Source organism: Bos indicus x Bos taurus, chromosome 8 (genome assembly GCF_003369695.1).
Source record: "Bos indicus x Bos taurus breed Angus x Brahman F1 hybrid chromosome 8, Bos_hybrid_MaternalHap_v2.0, whole genome shotgun sequence".
Taxonomy (NCBI): Eukaryota; Metazoa; Chordata; class Mammalia; order Artiodactyla; family Bovidae; genus Bos; species Bos indicus x Bos taurus.
The window spans coordinates 9339059-9357871 of NC_040083.1; the positions used below are offsets into that span (position 1 = coordinate 9339059).

The 18813-nt window shown below is 40.8% G+C and overlaps 1 protein-coding gene across 2 annotated transcripts in view; it reads left to right on the top strand.

Annotated features, from left to right (window-relative positions):
* Positions 1-18813, top strand: part of KIF13B (kinesin family member 13B) — a 212224-nt gene that overhangs the window by 92364 nt on the left and 101047 nt on the right. For both annotated transcript variants that reach the window (XM_027549009.1, XM_027549010.1), the window contains exons 9-13: positions 104-216; positions 1332-1443; positions 9284-9496; positions 11038-11148; positions 16766-16900. In XM_027549009.1, the coding sequence (XP_027404810.1) occupies positions 104-216; positions 1332-1443; positions 9284-9496; positions 11038-11148; positions 16766-16900 (684 nt within the window). The remainder of the gene's footprint in view (positions 1-103; positions 217-1331; positions 1444-9283; positions 9497-11037; positions 11149-16765; positions 16901-18813) is intronic.

Below are 18813 nucleotides of genomic sequence, written 5' to 3' on the forward strand. Positions count from 1 at the left end.
ACAAATACGCTTTAATAAAGGATTCAGACAGTAAATTCATCTGGTAGAAATGTACCACTTTCTGTGTTCTTTAACTTTGAGTATTTGTCACTTTGCTCCCTAGACTTCCGGAGAGAAAGTGGGCAAGCTGAGCTTGGTTGATTTGGCTGGCAGCGAGCGAGCGACGAAGACGGGAGCGGCAGGTGACCGGCTGAAAGAGGGCAGCAACATCAACAAGTACGTTGTCCGGAAGCCCCACTGCTTCAGTGACTTAGTAGCCCAGAAAGGGGACTGGTATAGTTTTTTAAAGAATAGGGTTCTGGAATGAATGAGGCTATAAAGAATAAATAGAACTTTTTTCATAGTATTTTTTAAGGGCCAAGCCTGTTCTGTGTTTTTTGAAGTGTCTGCTGAGACCCAGGAGCACAGCCTCAGTCAACTCAAAGGTTCCCCAAGGGCAGCCCTACTGAGGTTTGGGGCCCGGGAACTCTCTGTCCAGGGAGCAGTCCTGTGCCTGGTAGCATGCCCCTGACCTCTGCTCACTAAGTGGCGCCAGTACCTGCCGTCCCCAGCCCGGGTTATCTACAGATATTGCCAGTTGCTCCCTGTGGAGACACAGTCACCCTCAAGTTGTGAGCCACTGGTCTGAGCTACAGAAGAGAACAAATATAAGCTGAGTAGCAGACTCTTGGCATGGGTGTGTCTGAACAAACAACAGCATGTGTACTGACCACATTGGACTTTCCTTTTATGACAACCGTGGTCCTTATTTATACTAAGATTTTACTTTATAAAATAATATTTGGTGCATCAAGTCCTACATATGGTTACATATTTTCTTGCCTTAAGCTAAATTAAGCCAAATTGCTAGCCCGTGTTAGTGGGCAGGAATCTTTTCCATCTTTGTGGCTCCCAGGACACACAGTGAGACAGGCATCAGTAACCAACTGGAGATCGTAAAAGAGCATCGTGCAGATGCTATGCTCTTATGTATTTATATACGTAGGAATGTTTTTGCCTTGAGCTATGTTTTAGTTAATTGCATTGTGTTCTTGGCTTCCTTTCTTAAAGATATGTGGTATTTGTGTCATTATTTTGCCCTAGTGGTTTACAGCTTACATTTTCTTTATACAAAAAAAGATTGAACTAAGCGATTTTATAGCTTACAGTAGTAGTAGTAGAGGGTGTCAGCTTTTAGAGGTTGTGTGTTCTTAGCCTGAGCAGCACAGTGCTGACAGAAGTGCTATTCTCAGGGTGGCACAGGGGCACCTTGATGTTCAGTCTTTGTGCTTAAATGTGGCATTTGATGTGCTCGGGTTTTCACGGTTATTACGGTTTGTTGCACCATGCAGGTCCCTCACAACCCTTGGTCTGGTTATCTCAGCCCTAGCAGATCAGGGTGCTGGCAAAAGCAAGAATAAATTTGTTCCATACCGCGATTCTGTTCTCACTTGGCTGCTCAAAGTAAGTTGTCTTCAACCTCCTTTCTGGGATTCTCTTGGTGGTTGGTTAAAACAAAAGGAATAATAAAGAGTAGACTCTTGATTTCTCCCAATTATAATTTCCTACATCAGTGTTCAAATTGATAATCATTAGACTCTTACATGGCGTTATAATTTTAATGGATTAAGCATAGATTTCTTCCTGGTTTCATCCGAACCTGGAAGCAGTGGGGTTTGGGGCACGTGGAATCAATTGCACTGTCACCTCTAAGACTTGGGGACCAGAACAGAGCTAGGGCTAGTCTCGCAGCTGAGTGAGTCCTAAGAAAGGGGTTTCCACCGCCTTCCAGGCTCAGCTGCACTGCTCCAGCCTTCTTACTGACTCCTTTTGTCTGATGTACTTTTTGGACCTTGTTTTCCTGTTTAACTTCCAGACTACTCCTGATCATTTTAATTTGCTTTTGGCTTCTTAAAGGTGTCAAAGGGTAGAGAGTAGAGCACACAGTCATTCACTGGTTAACTGATTTAGCGTGAATGAGAGAGATGGAAATGAGGAAGGAAGAAAACTGTATGAAGTGCTCTGAGGAGGATGTAAGGAAATGCTGGACACTCCTTGTCCTGTAATCCCTCAGAGTCTAGTAAGGGAGAGATGTGTGCACAGAACACTATACCACGAGTTGGTGATTCCATGGGAGAGACGGAAATGACATGTACTAGGAGTGTGAAGGGAGAGACTGTTTCCAGGGTTCTTCTAGTCTTCAGGGTTCCCTTTTGTCTGGATAGTCGCCATGATGGATTGGGTATTGGATTGGAAGTTAGAGGATATAAAATCTAGTGACAGTTTAACTCCTTATGAAGTTGCCAACCTCCTTATAAAGTTGCCAACCTCCTTATAAAGTTGCCAACCCGGAAGAAGATATTTTACCTTAATACCTTAATGCTCTTTTTTTGTTTGTTTGTTTGTTTTCAAGGAAGTCTTTTTAGCATTTTTACTTTTAAATTTTCTTGGCTGTGCCACATGGAGTGTGGAAATTTAGTTTCCCAACCTGAGCTCGAACCCACGTCCCTTGCACTGGAAGCTTGGAGTCTGGACCACCTGGGAAGTCCTGTACCTAATGCTTTTTAAAAAAATGTTTTTAAAATTGAAAAATAATTTTATAAGCCCTGTTTAGTTTTATGTTGGCCTGTTCTCTTGATTTTCTTGGTCAGGAATTTATTGAATACCTGTTACTGCACTAGCGGTTGAGCTTGTAAAGGTGAGTTAAGTGCCGTCAGCATAGTAAAGCACACAGCTTCTGAGTTATTCCGGATGTGTCTCGAGAACTGTGCTTATGAAGGAAGAAGGATTTCCTCCCTAGTTTCTACATCCTCTCAAAGGCTTGCTTAGTGTTCAACTTTGCTTTCCAGAACTCTTAACACCATTCGAGCATGCCTGATTAAGTGAAATTTGCCACAGTAGAAAATCAGGTAGATTACTTCCTTTGGCCAAAATGCAATAAAAATAGACATTAAAAACAAAAGGATAAACAAAATTTGATTTTGAAACCACTTGTAGGCTGATTCACATTGACGTATGGCAGAAACCAACACAATAAAAAAGCAAGTTATCCTCCAATTAAAAATAAATAAATTTTTTAAAAAAGAAAAAAAAAAACACTTGTAAATAACTCATGAATTAAAAGCATATGGTATATAAAACACTTAATTACTGAGGAAATAATTGTCTGGTCTTCTGTGTTAGCAATTTATCTTGAAATCTCATTTGTTTCATTTCCAGAAGAGATTCTCAATGAGATACTTCTTCCTCACACTTTTCAATAGAAACATCTCCTGAACATTCATGATAATTTCTAGATGTGCCTGATTTAAAAGAATATTCATTGCTTTGTTGTTCTGATGTTGCTACTTCAGTCCATTTAAACTAACACTAAGAAAAATCTTCTGTTAATTGACATAGTTAACATGGCCTAGGTTAATTATTGAGTGTCCATCCCATAGATAGGCTGGAAGTCAGGAGAGTTTGGGTCAGGAGAATCATGTGCCATGCCTCCTTGGAAGGCAGATGATAGTGTTCCCGTTTTACAGATGCGGCAACATATGCAGAACCAGCGAGTGAGAGAACCAAGACTGGGATCCAGGGATGACCTTGCTGCCCATCTGCTATTGCCTAGGCTGTGCTCTTCTTACCAAAGGTTTCTTTTCATTAGAAAGAAAAGCACTTACTTTTTTCTTTACCAAATGTGATAGAAACTGTTGAATGTTATTGAACTTGAGCAAAATTAAACATTAAAAAAAAAAAAGCTCACTTTATCTTTGATAAAATTAGGCTATAATTGTAACTTTTTATTGTGTAATGTTATTTATTTTTGGGTTTGTTGCTGTATGGGCTTTTCTCAAGCTGTAGTGAGCAAGGGCTACTCTCTAGCTGTGGTGCACGGGCTTCTCATTGCAGTGGCTTCTCTTATTGCAGAGCAGGGGCTCTTCGGTGCACAGGCTTCAGCAGTTGAGGCGCTGGGGCTCAATAGTTGCAGCTCCTGGACTCTAGAGCATAGGCTAAATAGTGGTGCATGGGCTTGGTTGCTCCACAGCATGTGGGATCTTCCCAGATCAAGGATCAAACCCATGTGTCTTGTATTGGCAGGCAGATTTCTTTACCACTGAGCCACCAGGGAAGCCCTCTAATTGTGCTTTCTTTATGTTCATCCTTAGGCTAAAAAAAATGCATAGTTTCTTTGATTGTTGGCATATCTTTTCTTAAAAACTACATGATTTTTTTTTCAATAAAGGCATAAGTAGGGCATTTATGTAAAAATATACCAGGGTTTAAATGGTTTTCCCCATAGCCTCTTAGAATCCACTGATACACATATCATTCTCCTTTGAAGTGCCTTCTATGTCCTTGTTGATTTTTCCTTCATTAATTCTTAATTAGTCGAACTCTCCTTCATCCTTGTTTAACTGGTACAGTTCTACTATTCTCTAATGTAACTTGCATGGAACTCATAAAATTGCTTATCCTTTATAAGATTTGCAACTTCTTTTTTTTTTTTTTTGCATTGTACATGCATTATAATTATGTTGTGCTCTCCATGTTACAGCATCTTAGAGAGAAACTGATCACACTTGGTGACTTGAGGGGGGTGGATGGATGCGATTGATTTTTCTCATAGGTGTGTTTGAATGCTTACTCATTCGGTCAGTGGTCAGTAGAGAACCATTTTGTATTAAGATGATTTTTGCTTATCTTTGCTGCTGAGTCGTTTCAGTCATGTCCAACTCTGTGTGACCCCACAGATGGCAGCCCACCAGGCTCCCCCGTCCCTGGGATTCTCCAGGCAAGAACACTGGAGTGGGTTGCCATTTCCTTCTCCAGTGCATGAAAGTGAAAAGTGAAAGTGAAGTCGCTCAGTCGTGTCCTACTTTTAGCGACCCCGTGGACTGCAGCCCACCAGGCTCTTCCGTCCATGGGATTTTCCAGGCAAGAGTACTGGAGTGGGGTGCCATTGCCTTCTCCTTGCTTATCTCTGCAACTTTCTAAATATGTCTCTTTAACATCAAATAACTTCTGGTAATGAATGCTCTAAGAATGAATATCTTTCAAATTCATCTACTTGTAAAAGATTATTTATTTTTAAAATTACTCACGTATTTCCTCAGCTGCCTCGGGTCTTGGTTGCAGCCTGTGGGATCTCTGTTGTATCGTGCGGATCTCTCACGGCTGGCGCACGGACTCTCCAGCTGTGCACGTGGGCTCAGTAGTTGTGGTGCACGGTCTTAGCCGCTCAGTGACATGTGGGACTTAGTTCCCTGACCAGGGATGGAACCACTGTCCCCTGCATTACAAGGCAGATTCTTAACCACCGGACCACCAGGGGGAAGTCCTTCAAATTCATCTGTTTTTGCATCCTTACTGCCACTTCCCTAATGAATAATGAAGGGTTTCTTTTCTCTCCTGGAGGATTGAAACTCCTTTCCTTAGTTTTCCTAGTCCATCCTGTTCTTTAGTGAGGTTGCTGTCTTTCAAAATCAATGCTCTTCTTTAACTTAACTCTCTTCAGTAACTCTCCAGAGGGCCTTAGTGAAGTGAAGTTGCTCAGTCGTGTCCGACTCTGCGACCCCATGGACTGTATCCTATCAGGCTCCTCCGTCCATGGGATTTTCCAGGCAAAAGTGCTGGAGTGGATTGCCATTTCCTTCTCCAGGGGATCTTCCCAACCCAGGAATCAAACCCGGGTCTCCCGCATTGCGGGCAGACGCTTTACCGTCTGAGCCACCAGGGAAGTCACCACCCAGAGGGCCTTATCTTAGTCCAAATTCTTTAAAGACTTGTGGTTTACTCGGCTCCTCCTGACTTCTCATTGTTCAGCTTTTGCTTCTTGACATGATCAAGTCTAGCCGAGTGATGGAGACTTTGCTCTTACTCTGCCGGGCACATCCTTCCTCCTCTCTTCCACCCCGCTTCACATTTTCCTCTCCATCCCCTTTACCCCAGTGTTGCTTATTCATATTTAGGTGTCGAATGTCACTTTCTCTGGGAGTCTTTCCTAACCTTTGAGGACTGTGCTTTCTGCGCTTTCTCTGTTTTCCTGAACCGTATTGCATTCATCCCTACTTTAGTTCGTAGCCTATAGTATTTGCTCGCCAGCATCACCCTCTAGATGGTAAACTCCATGAAGAGCTAAGTGAATGAATGATTTCAGCTCTTCTCTGCACTAGCATTATGACCTTTGGTAAGTCTGTAAATCTTCCTGGGTCTCAGTTTCTCATTTGTAAAATGAAAAAATTTGATTAGGTGACTTCCAAGAGTTCTCTCAGCTTTACAAAATTCCGACTTCCAAAATCAAATTTCTTTCTTAGGTCCATTTAATTTGCCGTTGCTGAAACAAAGCTCATCTGATTTGGCTAATTAAACGATTAAAGAGTAAACAAGAGGCCTTCTACTTTCTTCTTGAACGAGTGCCAGTTCTTCTGTTGCTGTTTCCTTTTTGCTGGTGGCATGAGGCCATTTTTGAATATAAGCATATTGTTCCTCAGGCACAAGCTCTTTTAAAATATCAAATATTTGTCGTTTGCCAGGTTTCCTTTCCTCAGCACAAATTGAAGCACAATACACATGCTTTTCTCCTGTGGTAGTCATTGTTAGCAATCTGCTTTTCCCCAGTAGCATTTGCTATCGGTGTGGGCTGAGAGAATGCCGTGCTTCTAGAAGGGCAGTCTTACATGGTGCTGCTTGTGGACTGAATTCCAACTAGAGGTGTAATTCCTGTGATCTTGGTATATAATATTTGAACTGCATTACCATGCATGGGATTCTTCTTGACCTTTTTTCTGCAAATTGCCAAGACTGGGCACCGGCAACGTGTGGTCAGTGTCTGGAAGAGGAGTGAAGCAAGCAGTTCCATCCAGACTTTGTAGAAACTGCCTTTGCTTCCTAAAGCCCAGATTACTTTCATTTCCTTCCTTTTCATGCATTGAAGAGTACTTTCTTTAAAGATATAATTATCATAGCTATGTTTCCTGTGGAAAACCAAAATCTTAGTAATGGGTGAATAAGTGGACATATTGTTAGTGATTATACTGAACTGTTAGCAATATGTTGGGAATTATTTTGTTTCTGGCATTAGGACAGAACAATTTGGAAAGGTTTCAGGTCTGAACTCTCTCTGTGTCGCTAAGGGTTGTTTTGTTCTTGTGCTATCGTGGGCAGCTATAGGGGGATAGAAATTATAATGGGTTGGAAGGTAGAATACAACTGGGCTGGAATATTTTCTGTGTACGAGTTCTGGATTTATCGGCGGCAGGTTGTTTAACCTCCTTTGTCACAACAAACCTCTGGTTTTTCATCAGTAAAATGGGGATAATAATTCACACAAGGCTGAGGACTAAATCATCTATGCACAGAGTTTTGTAAATCACAGGTTGTTCAAACAAATTTGAGATATGTTGATACTGGAAAAAATTTCTGTCTTCAAAAGTGAGAATTTGGAGAGCTCCCTGGTCTGATGGTCCAGTGGTTAAAACTCCATGCTCCCAATGCACAGAGCACAGATATGATCCCTGGTCAGGAAACTGAGACCCCCCATGCTGCACAGCTTGGCCAGAAAAAAAAAGAATTTTATATTGGTTGATGCTGCCCAAAGATAGAGTTGGCTTTCTTGTGTCCTAATGAATTCCTCTTAACTGGGCTATTTGAATGTTCTCTGTAATATTGTGAGTCTGTAATTCAGTGATACTTCACTGGTGAAAGGGGGTGTTGAATCAAGTCTTCCGGGTAACTCTCATCCAGGGCTGGTATATACCTATAGCTGTGTAATACCCCCAAGACTTAGCAGCTGAGAACAGCCATCATCCATTATCTCAGTTCCTCTGGGCAAGATTCCGGGTGCCAGCCAAGTGTTCTGGCGGGGGTGTCTCCCGCGGCTGCAGTCCTGGCCAGGCTGCTGGGGTTGGATCTGCTCACCTGAGTGCTTGTGGACAGGCTTCAGATGTGTTCCCAAACTCACCGCCTTGGTCTCTTTCTGGGGCTGCCTCACATCATGGCAGTGGTTTCTTTCAGAGTGAAAAACACGCACAAAAAAAGCCAGCCTTTTTTTGTTTTAAATTTTTAAATGTAATTTATTTTTTACTGCACTGGGTCTTTGTTACTGTGTGCAGGGTTTCTCTAGTTGTGGCAAGCAAGGGCTCCTCGGCAGTACGCAGGCTTCTCATTGCGGTGGCTTCTCTTGTGTGGAGCATGGGCTCCAGGCTCACAGGCTCAGTAGTTGTGGTGCACAGGCTTAGTCGCCCCATGGCATGTGGGATCTTCCCGGACCAGGGATCGAACCCGTGTCCCCTGCATTGGCAGGCGGATGCTTTATCACCGGACCATCAGGGAAGTCCCGAGAAGCCAGTCTTTTGTAACCTAGTCTCAGACATGGCAGGCCAACACTTCTGTGTTCTCTTCCTCAGAGGCAGATCAGCAAGTCCTGCCCACACTTGAGGGAAGGGGAGACCCTGGGGTGTGAATTCCAGGAGGCGAGATCTCTGGGGGTCATCTCGAGGCCACCTCCTGCAGTTGGAGTTCATGTAGCCTTTGTGTGGTAAAGTGGCGTGGGGTAGAGCTGACTTTCCAAGTCTCATTTTGTAATTCCAAGTTATATGTAGTTATTTTTAATGCTGTCAAGGGAAAGTCGGTTTTTGAATTGGTTGGAGCCCATTCTAAAGCTCATTTATTTAGTTAGCAGTTTTGTATAATGGAGATGAATGTGTTTCTTTTGGCACCCTTGTCTGAACTCTAGAAGCTGTTGTACAGAACTTGAGGCCTGTTTTAGTAGTGTTTGAAGTGCTGTCAGAGGGAATAAGATGTAGTACCTTCAGTGTATCTTTTGTTTAATAAGATTGTAATTGTTCCTTATGTCTTAAGACACTCCAGATGTATGGTGTTATGGAATAGATTGTAGGTAATCACTCTTTGATCAAATGTTATTAGGGTTGTTCAGTTCTCAGGGAGATTTTGCAGGTATTTAAGGAAGCATCCTTTTTTATTCTGAGCAGTCTCCTGACCTATGGTATCATGTTGCCTATTAAAAGATGACAAATTGACTTAGAATGAATTTTTATTAAACTGAAATAAAAGGGGGCTTCTTTGTATTACCATTTCCCTGTTCTTTCTCAAAAACCAAAGCTCCTTTTTGCAGAAAAGTAGCTTGCCAGAGAAGAATAAGCAAGGGACTGGGAGTCAGTTCACCTGTATTTAAGTCCTGGCTTTGCCCTTAAATCTGTGTTTGACCTGGGGACATTATCTCACCATTTCTGACTTCAGCATTCCCATATGATGCTTTCTTCCAGCTTGAAAAAGCTATTCAGTTTCTCTTCTCCTCCAGGACAGCCTTGGGGGTAACAGCAAGACCGCCATGGTAGCTACAGTGAGCCCCGCAGCTGACAACTATGATGAAACCCTTTCAACCTTACGGTATGCGGATCGTGCCAAGCACATCGTGAACCACGCTGTGGTGAATGAGGATCCCAATGCACGAATTATTCGGGATCTCCGGGAAGAAGTGGAAAAACTCCGTGAGCAGCTAACCAAAGCGGAGGTATAAGGCCTAGCTGAGCCATGCCTGTGGGTCTAGGAAAATCTAGTAAAGCTAGAATCTGAATTGTCTTCCCCTTGGGGCCTAAACGATGAATATTCAACTCAGAATATTTGCATTTCCGATAGGAAGATAAATTTGAAATGAGTAATAAAGGAAGACGGATAAATTGTCACAGTTGAAGTTTAGATAGTTTTTACAGGTGTTAAAGGATTGACTAGGAGGAGAGAGTAAAGGTAACTGAGAAAATGTGTCTTTGCACTGAATAGGCGACAGACGAGAGAAGGGGTAGAATGGGGGAGAGAAAGAGAGGCGCTTGAAACAAAAACAGATAACAACTTAATATTAGTGCAGCAAATGGTGGCCAATGGGCATAGGCTGATTAGAAGAGAAATCAAATAGATTTTTGTAGAATCATATGTTTGCAGGTTGAAGTCCAAACAGAAACACTGTGGTCTTGCACCTAGCTTTTTCATATTATGGGTTAATTTCGTTCATAAGAAAAAATGTTCTAGAGCAGAAGTAGCCATCTTTTTAATAGTGCTCTATGTCACTATCCTTTGTATTAAAACAAGCTACAGTAGATAGTTCTGTTACTGAATTTGAAGCCTACACAATTCTAATCACAGACTTTTTTTAGTTTTTAAAAATCTGTTGAAGTGCAGTGTGTTTACAGTGCTGTGTTCCTTTCTGCTGTCCAGTGTAGTGGTTTAGTTATATGTGTTCTTTTCCATACTCTCTTCCATTATGCTTTGTCGTAGGATATAGTTCCCTGTGCTCTACAGTGGGACCTTGTTATTTATCCATCCTGTATATAATAGTTTCAAATGCTTATCTTTTATCAAAAGTGGGATAAAATGTCAGATTCAGGATCCCTACTTTAATTAGCATTTCTGTTCCTATGATTTCCGAGCACTGTGGAATTCTTTCCTGGACCTGGGACCGTAGCCTCATCTTTCTCATGACCATCAGTAAATTACGTGGTCAAAATAATTATCTTGATTGTATTTTTTTTTGCCTATTGAATCTTACTCTGTTGTTATAGGAATAATTTTACAGTTCATCAAGATTCTTTGAAGTTTTGTGTCTTCCTGGTGTAATAATGCCATCCAGTTCGTAGCATGTACATATTTAGTTTAGTCTGTGTATCCTTGAATACATACCCAAAGTCATCAGTGAAGACCAGGATGAGTCACGTGTCTTGAGTCTAGACCTACTGGGATTTAAAAAAATAAGTCCTTGATAGTTTGAACTCTTTATCTCCCTAATTGTAGTTAGACCTCAAAGTAGCAGTAGCTTAGAGGAAAAGGAGAAAGTGAAGTCTTCTTCAAGCCCACTGGATAACTGGATGAGTCTGTGGGACCCTCTAGTCTGGATGCTGTGGGTCAGTGACAGTCCTTGTGTCTTAGGTGGGTCAGGAGCCTCAGCGAGCTGTAGAGCTTCGAGGGGGCACATTGTTCCTCTTGTCCTCTTGGGTTTAGTGAAGGTGTCCTTTTTCCAGGACATCATACACACATTTCATGAAATAAACATTTTGCTTGTAGGCAATGAAATCTCCAGAGCTGAAAGACCGGCTGGAAGAGTCAGAGAAGCTAATCCAGGAAATGACTGTGACCTGGGAGGAGAAACTAAGGAAGACCGAGGAGATCGCCCAGGTTCGTGATTCCTGCTTAAGGAGAGAGAAGCCTTGTGGCAGCTTGTGCAGTGCAGTGCGGAGCATGTTTCTGTTCCCTTTTTAAAAAAATTTATTTATTTTTAATTGAAGGATAATTGCTTTTCAGTATCGTGTTGGTTTCTGCCAAACATCAGCACGAATCAGCCATAGGTATACATATGTCCCCTCCCTCTTGAACCTCCCTCCCATCTGCCTCCTCATCCCACCCCTCTGGATTGTTACAGAGCACCAGGCTTGAGTTCCCTGAATCATACAGCAAATTCCCATTGGCTATCTATTTTATATATGGTAATGCATGTTTGACTTTTAGCTTTGAATGTAGCAAATCTAGCAATTCAGATTTGTTTATTAAAAAAAAAAAAAGGCTGCCTGGCTTCGCTGAGTTTATGTTGCAGCATGCAGGGTCTTCAGTTGTGGCATGTGGAATCTAGTTCCCTGACCAGGGGTTGAAACCACGTCCCCTGCATTGAGAAGGCGGAGTCTTAGCCACTGGACCACAGGGGAAATTCCACATTGATTTAAATAAGACCTAAATCCAGGAGTCTGTACTTTACAAAGTTAATTTGAAGTTTAAGGAAAACATAACTACAGTTAATTAAGTATTCACTATGTAAGAAATACATTTGTAGGGCCATAAAATTTTTTTAATGATATAACTAGCCACTGGCTGAGAATACCCAATTCTGTTAAATGTTTTCCAAACCTCAGAAACTTACCCAGCTACAAAATTAGTAGTAGTGGATATTTAGGCTGTGAGCTTCTTGCTTCCTTCCATTTGACAAGTCAGTAAAAAGTAACAATGAAGTATCTAAGTCCCAAGTGACCGTGTCTCATTTTTAGACCATTTATTATAGAGCTGTGAAATCTTCCAGTGGGAATATTAGCGTTTAGAGAAAATCCTAAAATGTCCAAGTCTCTGCTTAGTAAAGATTTACTCTATGGCTTTCCTGTTGGAGGCTTATTTAGCCTGTCTTGGAAATATTAATGTATATGACAATGTGGGACACAGTACCTCATTGAACAATCATTTCATGGTTGGGCAACTCTGACAGTAGTAGCTATGTAACCGAAATCTTCTGTTCTTCCATTTTTGCTCACTGGCCTTGTTTGGTCTTCCAAAGCTGAGAGAATAAGCCCACTTGTGCACAGTAACTAATAATAGCAATAATAACCAGCACTTACTGAGTACACTTCCATGTTGCACCTGATGCTAAGCACTTAAAAAATTTTTTTTAAATTTTGTATTGGGGTGTAGTCGATTAACAAACAACGTTGACTAAGCACTTTTAAATACAGTATTTTATTTAATCCTCCCAATACCCCTGCAAGATAGGGCCTGTTATTACCCAGATATTTAAAGTCACCTCTGCCTCCTCTCTTCCTTTTCTAAAGTTAGAAAATCTCTAGTGTTCACTGTTCCTGGTGTTCATGAATGTGTAGAACTGTTACTCCTTTCATTACTCAGTAAGTTCCATCTCTCAGTGTGCTGTCCAGAATCAGTAGATAGATTAGATGTTGTAGGACAGTACTACTATTATGTAGCATAAAGAGGATGTTAGATTTATATTAGTGCACACTAAGACTTAAGTTGATTTTTAAACATTTTTATTACAGTCCTTTTCAAAACAGATGAAAACATGAGTATAACAAACCCACACATACCCATTACCCAATTTCATTAAAGGTCGACATATGACCAGTCTTGTTTTATCTGTATCCCTGCACGAGGTTATTTGAAAGCACATCCCTCACATTACACAGAGAATACACCAGTGTCTGAGCTTTATTTCTCATTACACGTTTAACTTTGTTTGTCATAGGTTAAGGTCTTTCTGATAATTGTCCAATTTGGGACTAATATATGCGAGTCTTTTTGAGCTACTCTGAATAAGACCTTGACTCTGGAGTACTTGGGTTGCCTGCGCTGATACCCAGAAGGGGGTCTAAGTGACGGTGCAGCGTGGTGCAGCTTTCCTGTAGCATCTTCCCTTGCCTGAGTGTCCTCTCCCACCGTCAGATGCCCCTTTTGCAGACTGCCTGGTTTTTATTGAACACCACATTCAACACCTCATCTTCCCAGGCTTCAGTGCCTCCAGCTGTCTTCTCTCTGTCACTGGGTTATTGGTCATCAACCTATTTGCAGTACAGACTAGCTTTCCCTAAAATGATTTCTGGCAGTTTATCCACCAACTGTTAATACATCTTTTGAGGAGAAAAGAAATGGTACATGGTCAGGTAACTTTGGGGAAATCTGGGTGAACTGAGTCAAATGGACTTCTCTTGGTAAGAACTTTCTGGGAGTCTGTTCCAAGCCAGCCAGGCTCTCAAGCAGTCCTCTGTGTTCTGTGGCATCTTCATCTGGCATGCCGGCCCCGAGAGCTTATGCCTGACATTGAATCCTATGGAACCTACCTGTACTCTCTTGACTCTTAAGTCATGTGATACTTAATTTACTGTTGTTCAGTTTTTTGTGTGTATACTTTTATTACCTAATGAATTTATAAAGTTCTCAAGGAAAAAAAGCCATGTCTTTTCATTTTTTTTCTTTTAATATTTATTTTTATTTATTTATTGGGCTCAGCCAGGTCTTAGTTGCAGCATACGGGATCTTTAGTGGTGGATGTGGGGTCTAGTTCCCCAACCAGGGATTGAACCTGGGTCCCTGCACTAGAAGCACGGAGTCTAGTCACTGGACCGCCAAAGAAGTCCTCCTCTTAGTTTTTGAAAGTATATGCTCAGTAATATTTTTGATTAAATAATTTGAACTTAAAGTTGACTAATTTCTCAGCCCAGTGCCATAATCTTTGATACCAAATTCTTTAATTTCCATCTTTTATGTTCTCAGTAATGAAGTGTACACTTAAGTGAGATGGATCAGGGGTTAGCAAACTAAGCCCTTGGGCAAAACCTGGACTGTCACTTCTTTTCATGACTGGTTTTATTGGAATGTGCCATACTTATTTGTTTTAGTATTTTTTATGGCATTAGCAGAGTTGAATAGTTGTGACAGAGACCATTGGACCTAGATGACTAAAAGATTTACTGTTTGACATTTTATAGAAAAAGTTAACTAGTCTCTGATATCAGAAGCAATACATAGTAAATGTCACTATATTTGATCATATAATACTTGCTTATTCTTGGAACTGACTCTTAGATGTTGCAAACTTTTATAGTTTATTAATAATTAAAAACCTAGAGTGTTTTTTGGTGGTAGATGTAACAGTGAATTGATGGGTTTTCAATGTTGTGCCCTTCAGTTTAAACAAAAATTTTACGGTATTTCTACCATTATAAGGTCTCAAAAGATAGGAAAATGCTTAAGGAAGTAGGGGAAAGCAGGAGTTTACTCTGTTATCTCATTTAAGTCCTGTCTTTTCCCTTACTCTTGAGTGACTTTACTTTTGTTAAGTCGTACGTTCTTTTTCAGGCTTACCTTTGCCTCTCTATGAATGAAAATTTTGCTACTAGATGACAGTAATGAAATTTCTTCTAAATTTATAATTATTTCCATAGTGAAAATTACTAGAGTCCACAGGGAACTCAGGACTTCCCTTGTGGCTCAGCTGGTAAAGAATCTGCCTGCAGTGTGGGGACCTGGCTTCAATCCCTGGGTTGGTTTGATCCCCAGGAGAAGGGAAAGGCTCCCCACTCCAGTATTCTGGCCTGGAGAATTCCATGGACTGTGTAGTCCATGGGGTCACAAAGAATTGGACACGACTGAGTGACTTTCAGGGAACTCAAACCAGAATTCTATCAACCTAGAGGGGTGGGATGGGGAGGGGAGATGGGAGGGAGGTTTAAGAAGGAGGGGACATATGTATACCTGTGGCTGATTCATGTTGATGTTTGGCAGAAACCAATACAATACTGTAAAACAATTATCTTTCAATTCAAAAATAAATAAATTTAAAATTAAATCACTAGAGTCCTAAGACGAATGTAAGTAAAAGGAACTGTTGTGTTGCAAAAGTAGTATTTACTTATAGAATATACAGAAAGATTATTATGAAGAAAATTTAACTGATCCAGTCATCCAAAGAAAGCAACTGTTAATATCTTTGTGGTTTCTTCCAGGTTTTTCCAGTGCATAGACCCATGTACTAGTTATACCCTGCATTTTAAATTTAATGTTAGTTCCTGACTGTCTACCTACTTCATTTGTAGTTTACAAAAAGATATTTTTACAAAGAAATGTTTCTTCTCATTATTGGAATTATTTTTTAATCACACAAATATCCTCATGTATTTAAAAGAGGTATCCCTCAGAAGGGACTATACAAGCTATATTAGATTTGCTTTCTTCGCTTTAGGAACATGGTTCTTTATCAAGAATAATAATTTCTTTGGATTGAGTGCTGAAAACTAATGACTCAGAACTTCTGAAAGAACCCAATAATGTTTTTTTGTTAGAAAAGAGACTCAATTCAAAGACCCAGAACCGAAATAGCCCATTCCCTACCTTTGCAATGGTATTCCAGGAGAGATTGTTTGGGTTGCAGTGGCTGTATAAATTAGGAGGTTGTGCCTAGAATAGCAAAATTCTAAGCCTGCAATTTAATTATCCTGCAGCCTTACTGTGTGGCCCTAGTTAAATAACACAGCTTGCCTTGCCTTTTGTCAGAATCAAAGGTTCTTAATGACTTGTTCTTATTTGCTGAGTGTACACAGTTGAACACCCTGCTCTGCCCTGATGTGTGTGCGTTAATAACAGCCTCGGTTGCAGGAGTCACATGTGTCTTCGTATGTGCACACATGTATGTTGTGTGAATTCAGAGACACATAGGCACAGAAAGGAAAGGTCCATGTTCTTTTGCAAATAGGGCTTCCCTGAACATGCAGATTTTATTTTGAAAAATTCACAACACTGGCGATCTGAGTGCTCTTGTGCGTTACGCACTGTGCGAGGTGCTAGGAATCCCCAGTGGGGAGACAGGGTCCCTGCCCTCACAGAGAAACGCTGGAGTAAAAAGTTACCAGGTTTGAGAATAGATGTGCTTCAGCTCGGAGGAATAGGTGTGAAACCCCTTAAGCTAGGGAGAGCGTTGTTGAGACTTTAGGGTCCTGGAACATGCCCCATTAACTACTTTTAGTTGAGGGGTGACAGGACGTGACGGTGGAGTCAGTGGGTCAGACTGAAGGGCCTGTGGCTTTGAGGGAGTTCGGCCTTCATCCTTGCTGGGGACCTGCCAAGTGTATTAAATACTTGGCTTTTTAGGAAAATCACGGTTGAATAGAAAACACTTACATTTGTTCATATATAAAGAATTAAATGAGAAAGATGAATTCAGGATGTTAGATATTTTCAAGAATGAAAAGTGAGAGCTCAGTATATTTGGTGGTGATTTGTAATGGCTTTACTTTTGAAATTAATAAGAGTTTTACTTAACAAAGCAACATTAGAGTTTGTTCTCATTCTCAGCTATAGAGTTTATATAGTTTAGAAAGAGGACAAATGCAGTCATCTATATGATACCATGTCCTAAGAAAACATATTTGAGTTATAAAGTTATTTAATAATTACCATCATATATAATGTTTTATAGCTTGCTGCCTCAATAGCTTGTGGAATTAATTCTTCTCTAATGCGTTTACAGGAGCGACAGAAACAGCTTGAGAGTCTTGGAATATCTCTTCAATCGTCTGGAATTAAAGTTGGGGATGATAAATGTTTCCTCGTTAATCTGAATGCTGATCCTGCTCTGAATGAACTTCTGGTTTATTACTTAAAGGTGAAGTCGTAAGCTTGTCTACTGTTTTCTGCTGTGAAATAGAGCAGTATTTCACAGTATCCTTTCTTTGTACTTGGAGAACCATGCATATTCAAAAAGGAGTTAGCAAATTGTTTTTGTTTGCTTCAGCTGGAGTGTAGAAAAATCCTGGGTTTCTGAGACCAGTCTCTCTTTTTCGTCTTTGAGTGATGTAAATATATTTTTCAACCTAGTTAATGTAAAAAATGGTATTCTGATATTATCTCCAACAAATTAATTAGTTTGACTTCTTACCCTTAGTGTGACTAAAGCAGGGAGTTAAGTAGCTAGCTTGAGCTTACAGAACGACCTGTAAACTAAATGTTTCATCAGCACTAAAGCTCTGTGGCTTCTGTGCAGCACACCGGTTGGTGACTGGTCCTGGTTTGCAAGAGGAAATGTTCTTAAAAAGTCATTAGGACCACTTGACTTGAACTTTTGTGTTTCCAGTAACTCTTAGGAAAGTTAAAAATTAACTCGGGAAAGTTAAACATTTTGGATTGTCAGTTTACAAAAAGAAGAGTTAAGTCACTTAGAGGCTGAGAGGGTCAGAGCCTGGAGCAAAAGAAACTAAATATACATTGAAATCTATATACATTCTATATATTTATATAGTCACATACATTGAAAACTATATAGGTTGTTGGACATAGCAGGAAGATGAGACAGCTTCAGGATAAACATGAATCAGACACTATAGAAATTATGAGGTATTCACCAAAATTGCCAAGCCCAGAACATAGATGAGTTACTCTGACATGCACTTAATAAATACTAGGTGGAGAATTTTCCTGTCCTAATACAGGAACTATCTCTGAGGATTTAACTGAGTTAGTGACTGGGACAGCAAAGAAGTGAGCTGGTACAGTTGGAAGCACTGTGAGGATTAGAGATTTGTGTCCTTTCATTTCTAAAGAGACTGAAGAATTCATGATGCGTTGGCTGGTTTCCCAGTTTTTATCAGACATACCTGGGGTAATTGCTTTGTAGTGTTTTGATAAGACCCTGCTATTCTTAAGTATCTTGTATCATGCTTTATTACTCTGTGCGTTAAATTGTGTCTCTAGTGCATACACTCACGTGAACATCAGGTGCTGCGGGCAGAGGGGCAGAGCAGGGGTGGGAGGGAGGCGCACCGAGTTTCTGCTCCAGCACTACTGGCTTGACGGATGTTCTTCTCTCAAGGCCTTCACCCTTGCCGTCTACAGATTCCTCCTCTATAAATGGAAGTTTTCTCTGTCTGGCTACCTCACAGACTTCCTGGAGGCTTAAATGGGAGTTGACCTATAGAAGCATTTTATAAACAGAAGCCCTACTGATACATACATTATCCCACATACCAGTTTCTCACTTGATCCTCTGGTACTTTATTATATTACCCTTGTCCTTTGGGAAACAGTGACGGATTAGCACATCTCTCGCTATGCTTCTAACAGCGTTGGCAGCTTTTTGTGTTAGAATTTCAGCTGGGGATCCTCAGGCTTCAGGAGAGATGCAGTATTCGCATGGGACTTAAGTATTTTGCCCTTTAGATCTTCAGAACTGTGAGTTCTTTTTCTCTTCTGACGTGATGAAGTTCAAATTAGAACGCACAAACACGTATACTCAATATGAAAAAAAAACTCCAGTTCCTATCTGTTCTTCACTAAAAAATTACACAAAGAAACTATTTAAAGACTGTTGGAGGGCAGTCAAAATATTTCTGGCCATCTTGTGAGGAGGTGTTGGGACTCTGATTCAGACTGTGTGGTCAGCCCTGCTTTGGCAAAGTCTGAGGCAGTGTTGGTTTCTTACTGGCCAGGCTAAACCCATGACAAGAGTATATTCATGACAAAGCACATTCAAGAGGATGACCTCCATCCAAGAACAGTTCTGCTTCAGTAAAGTGATACCAT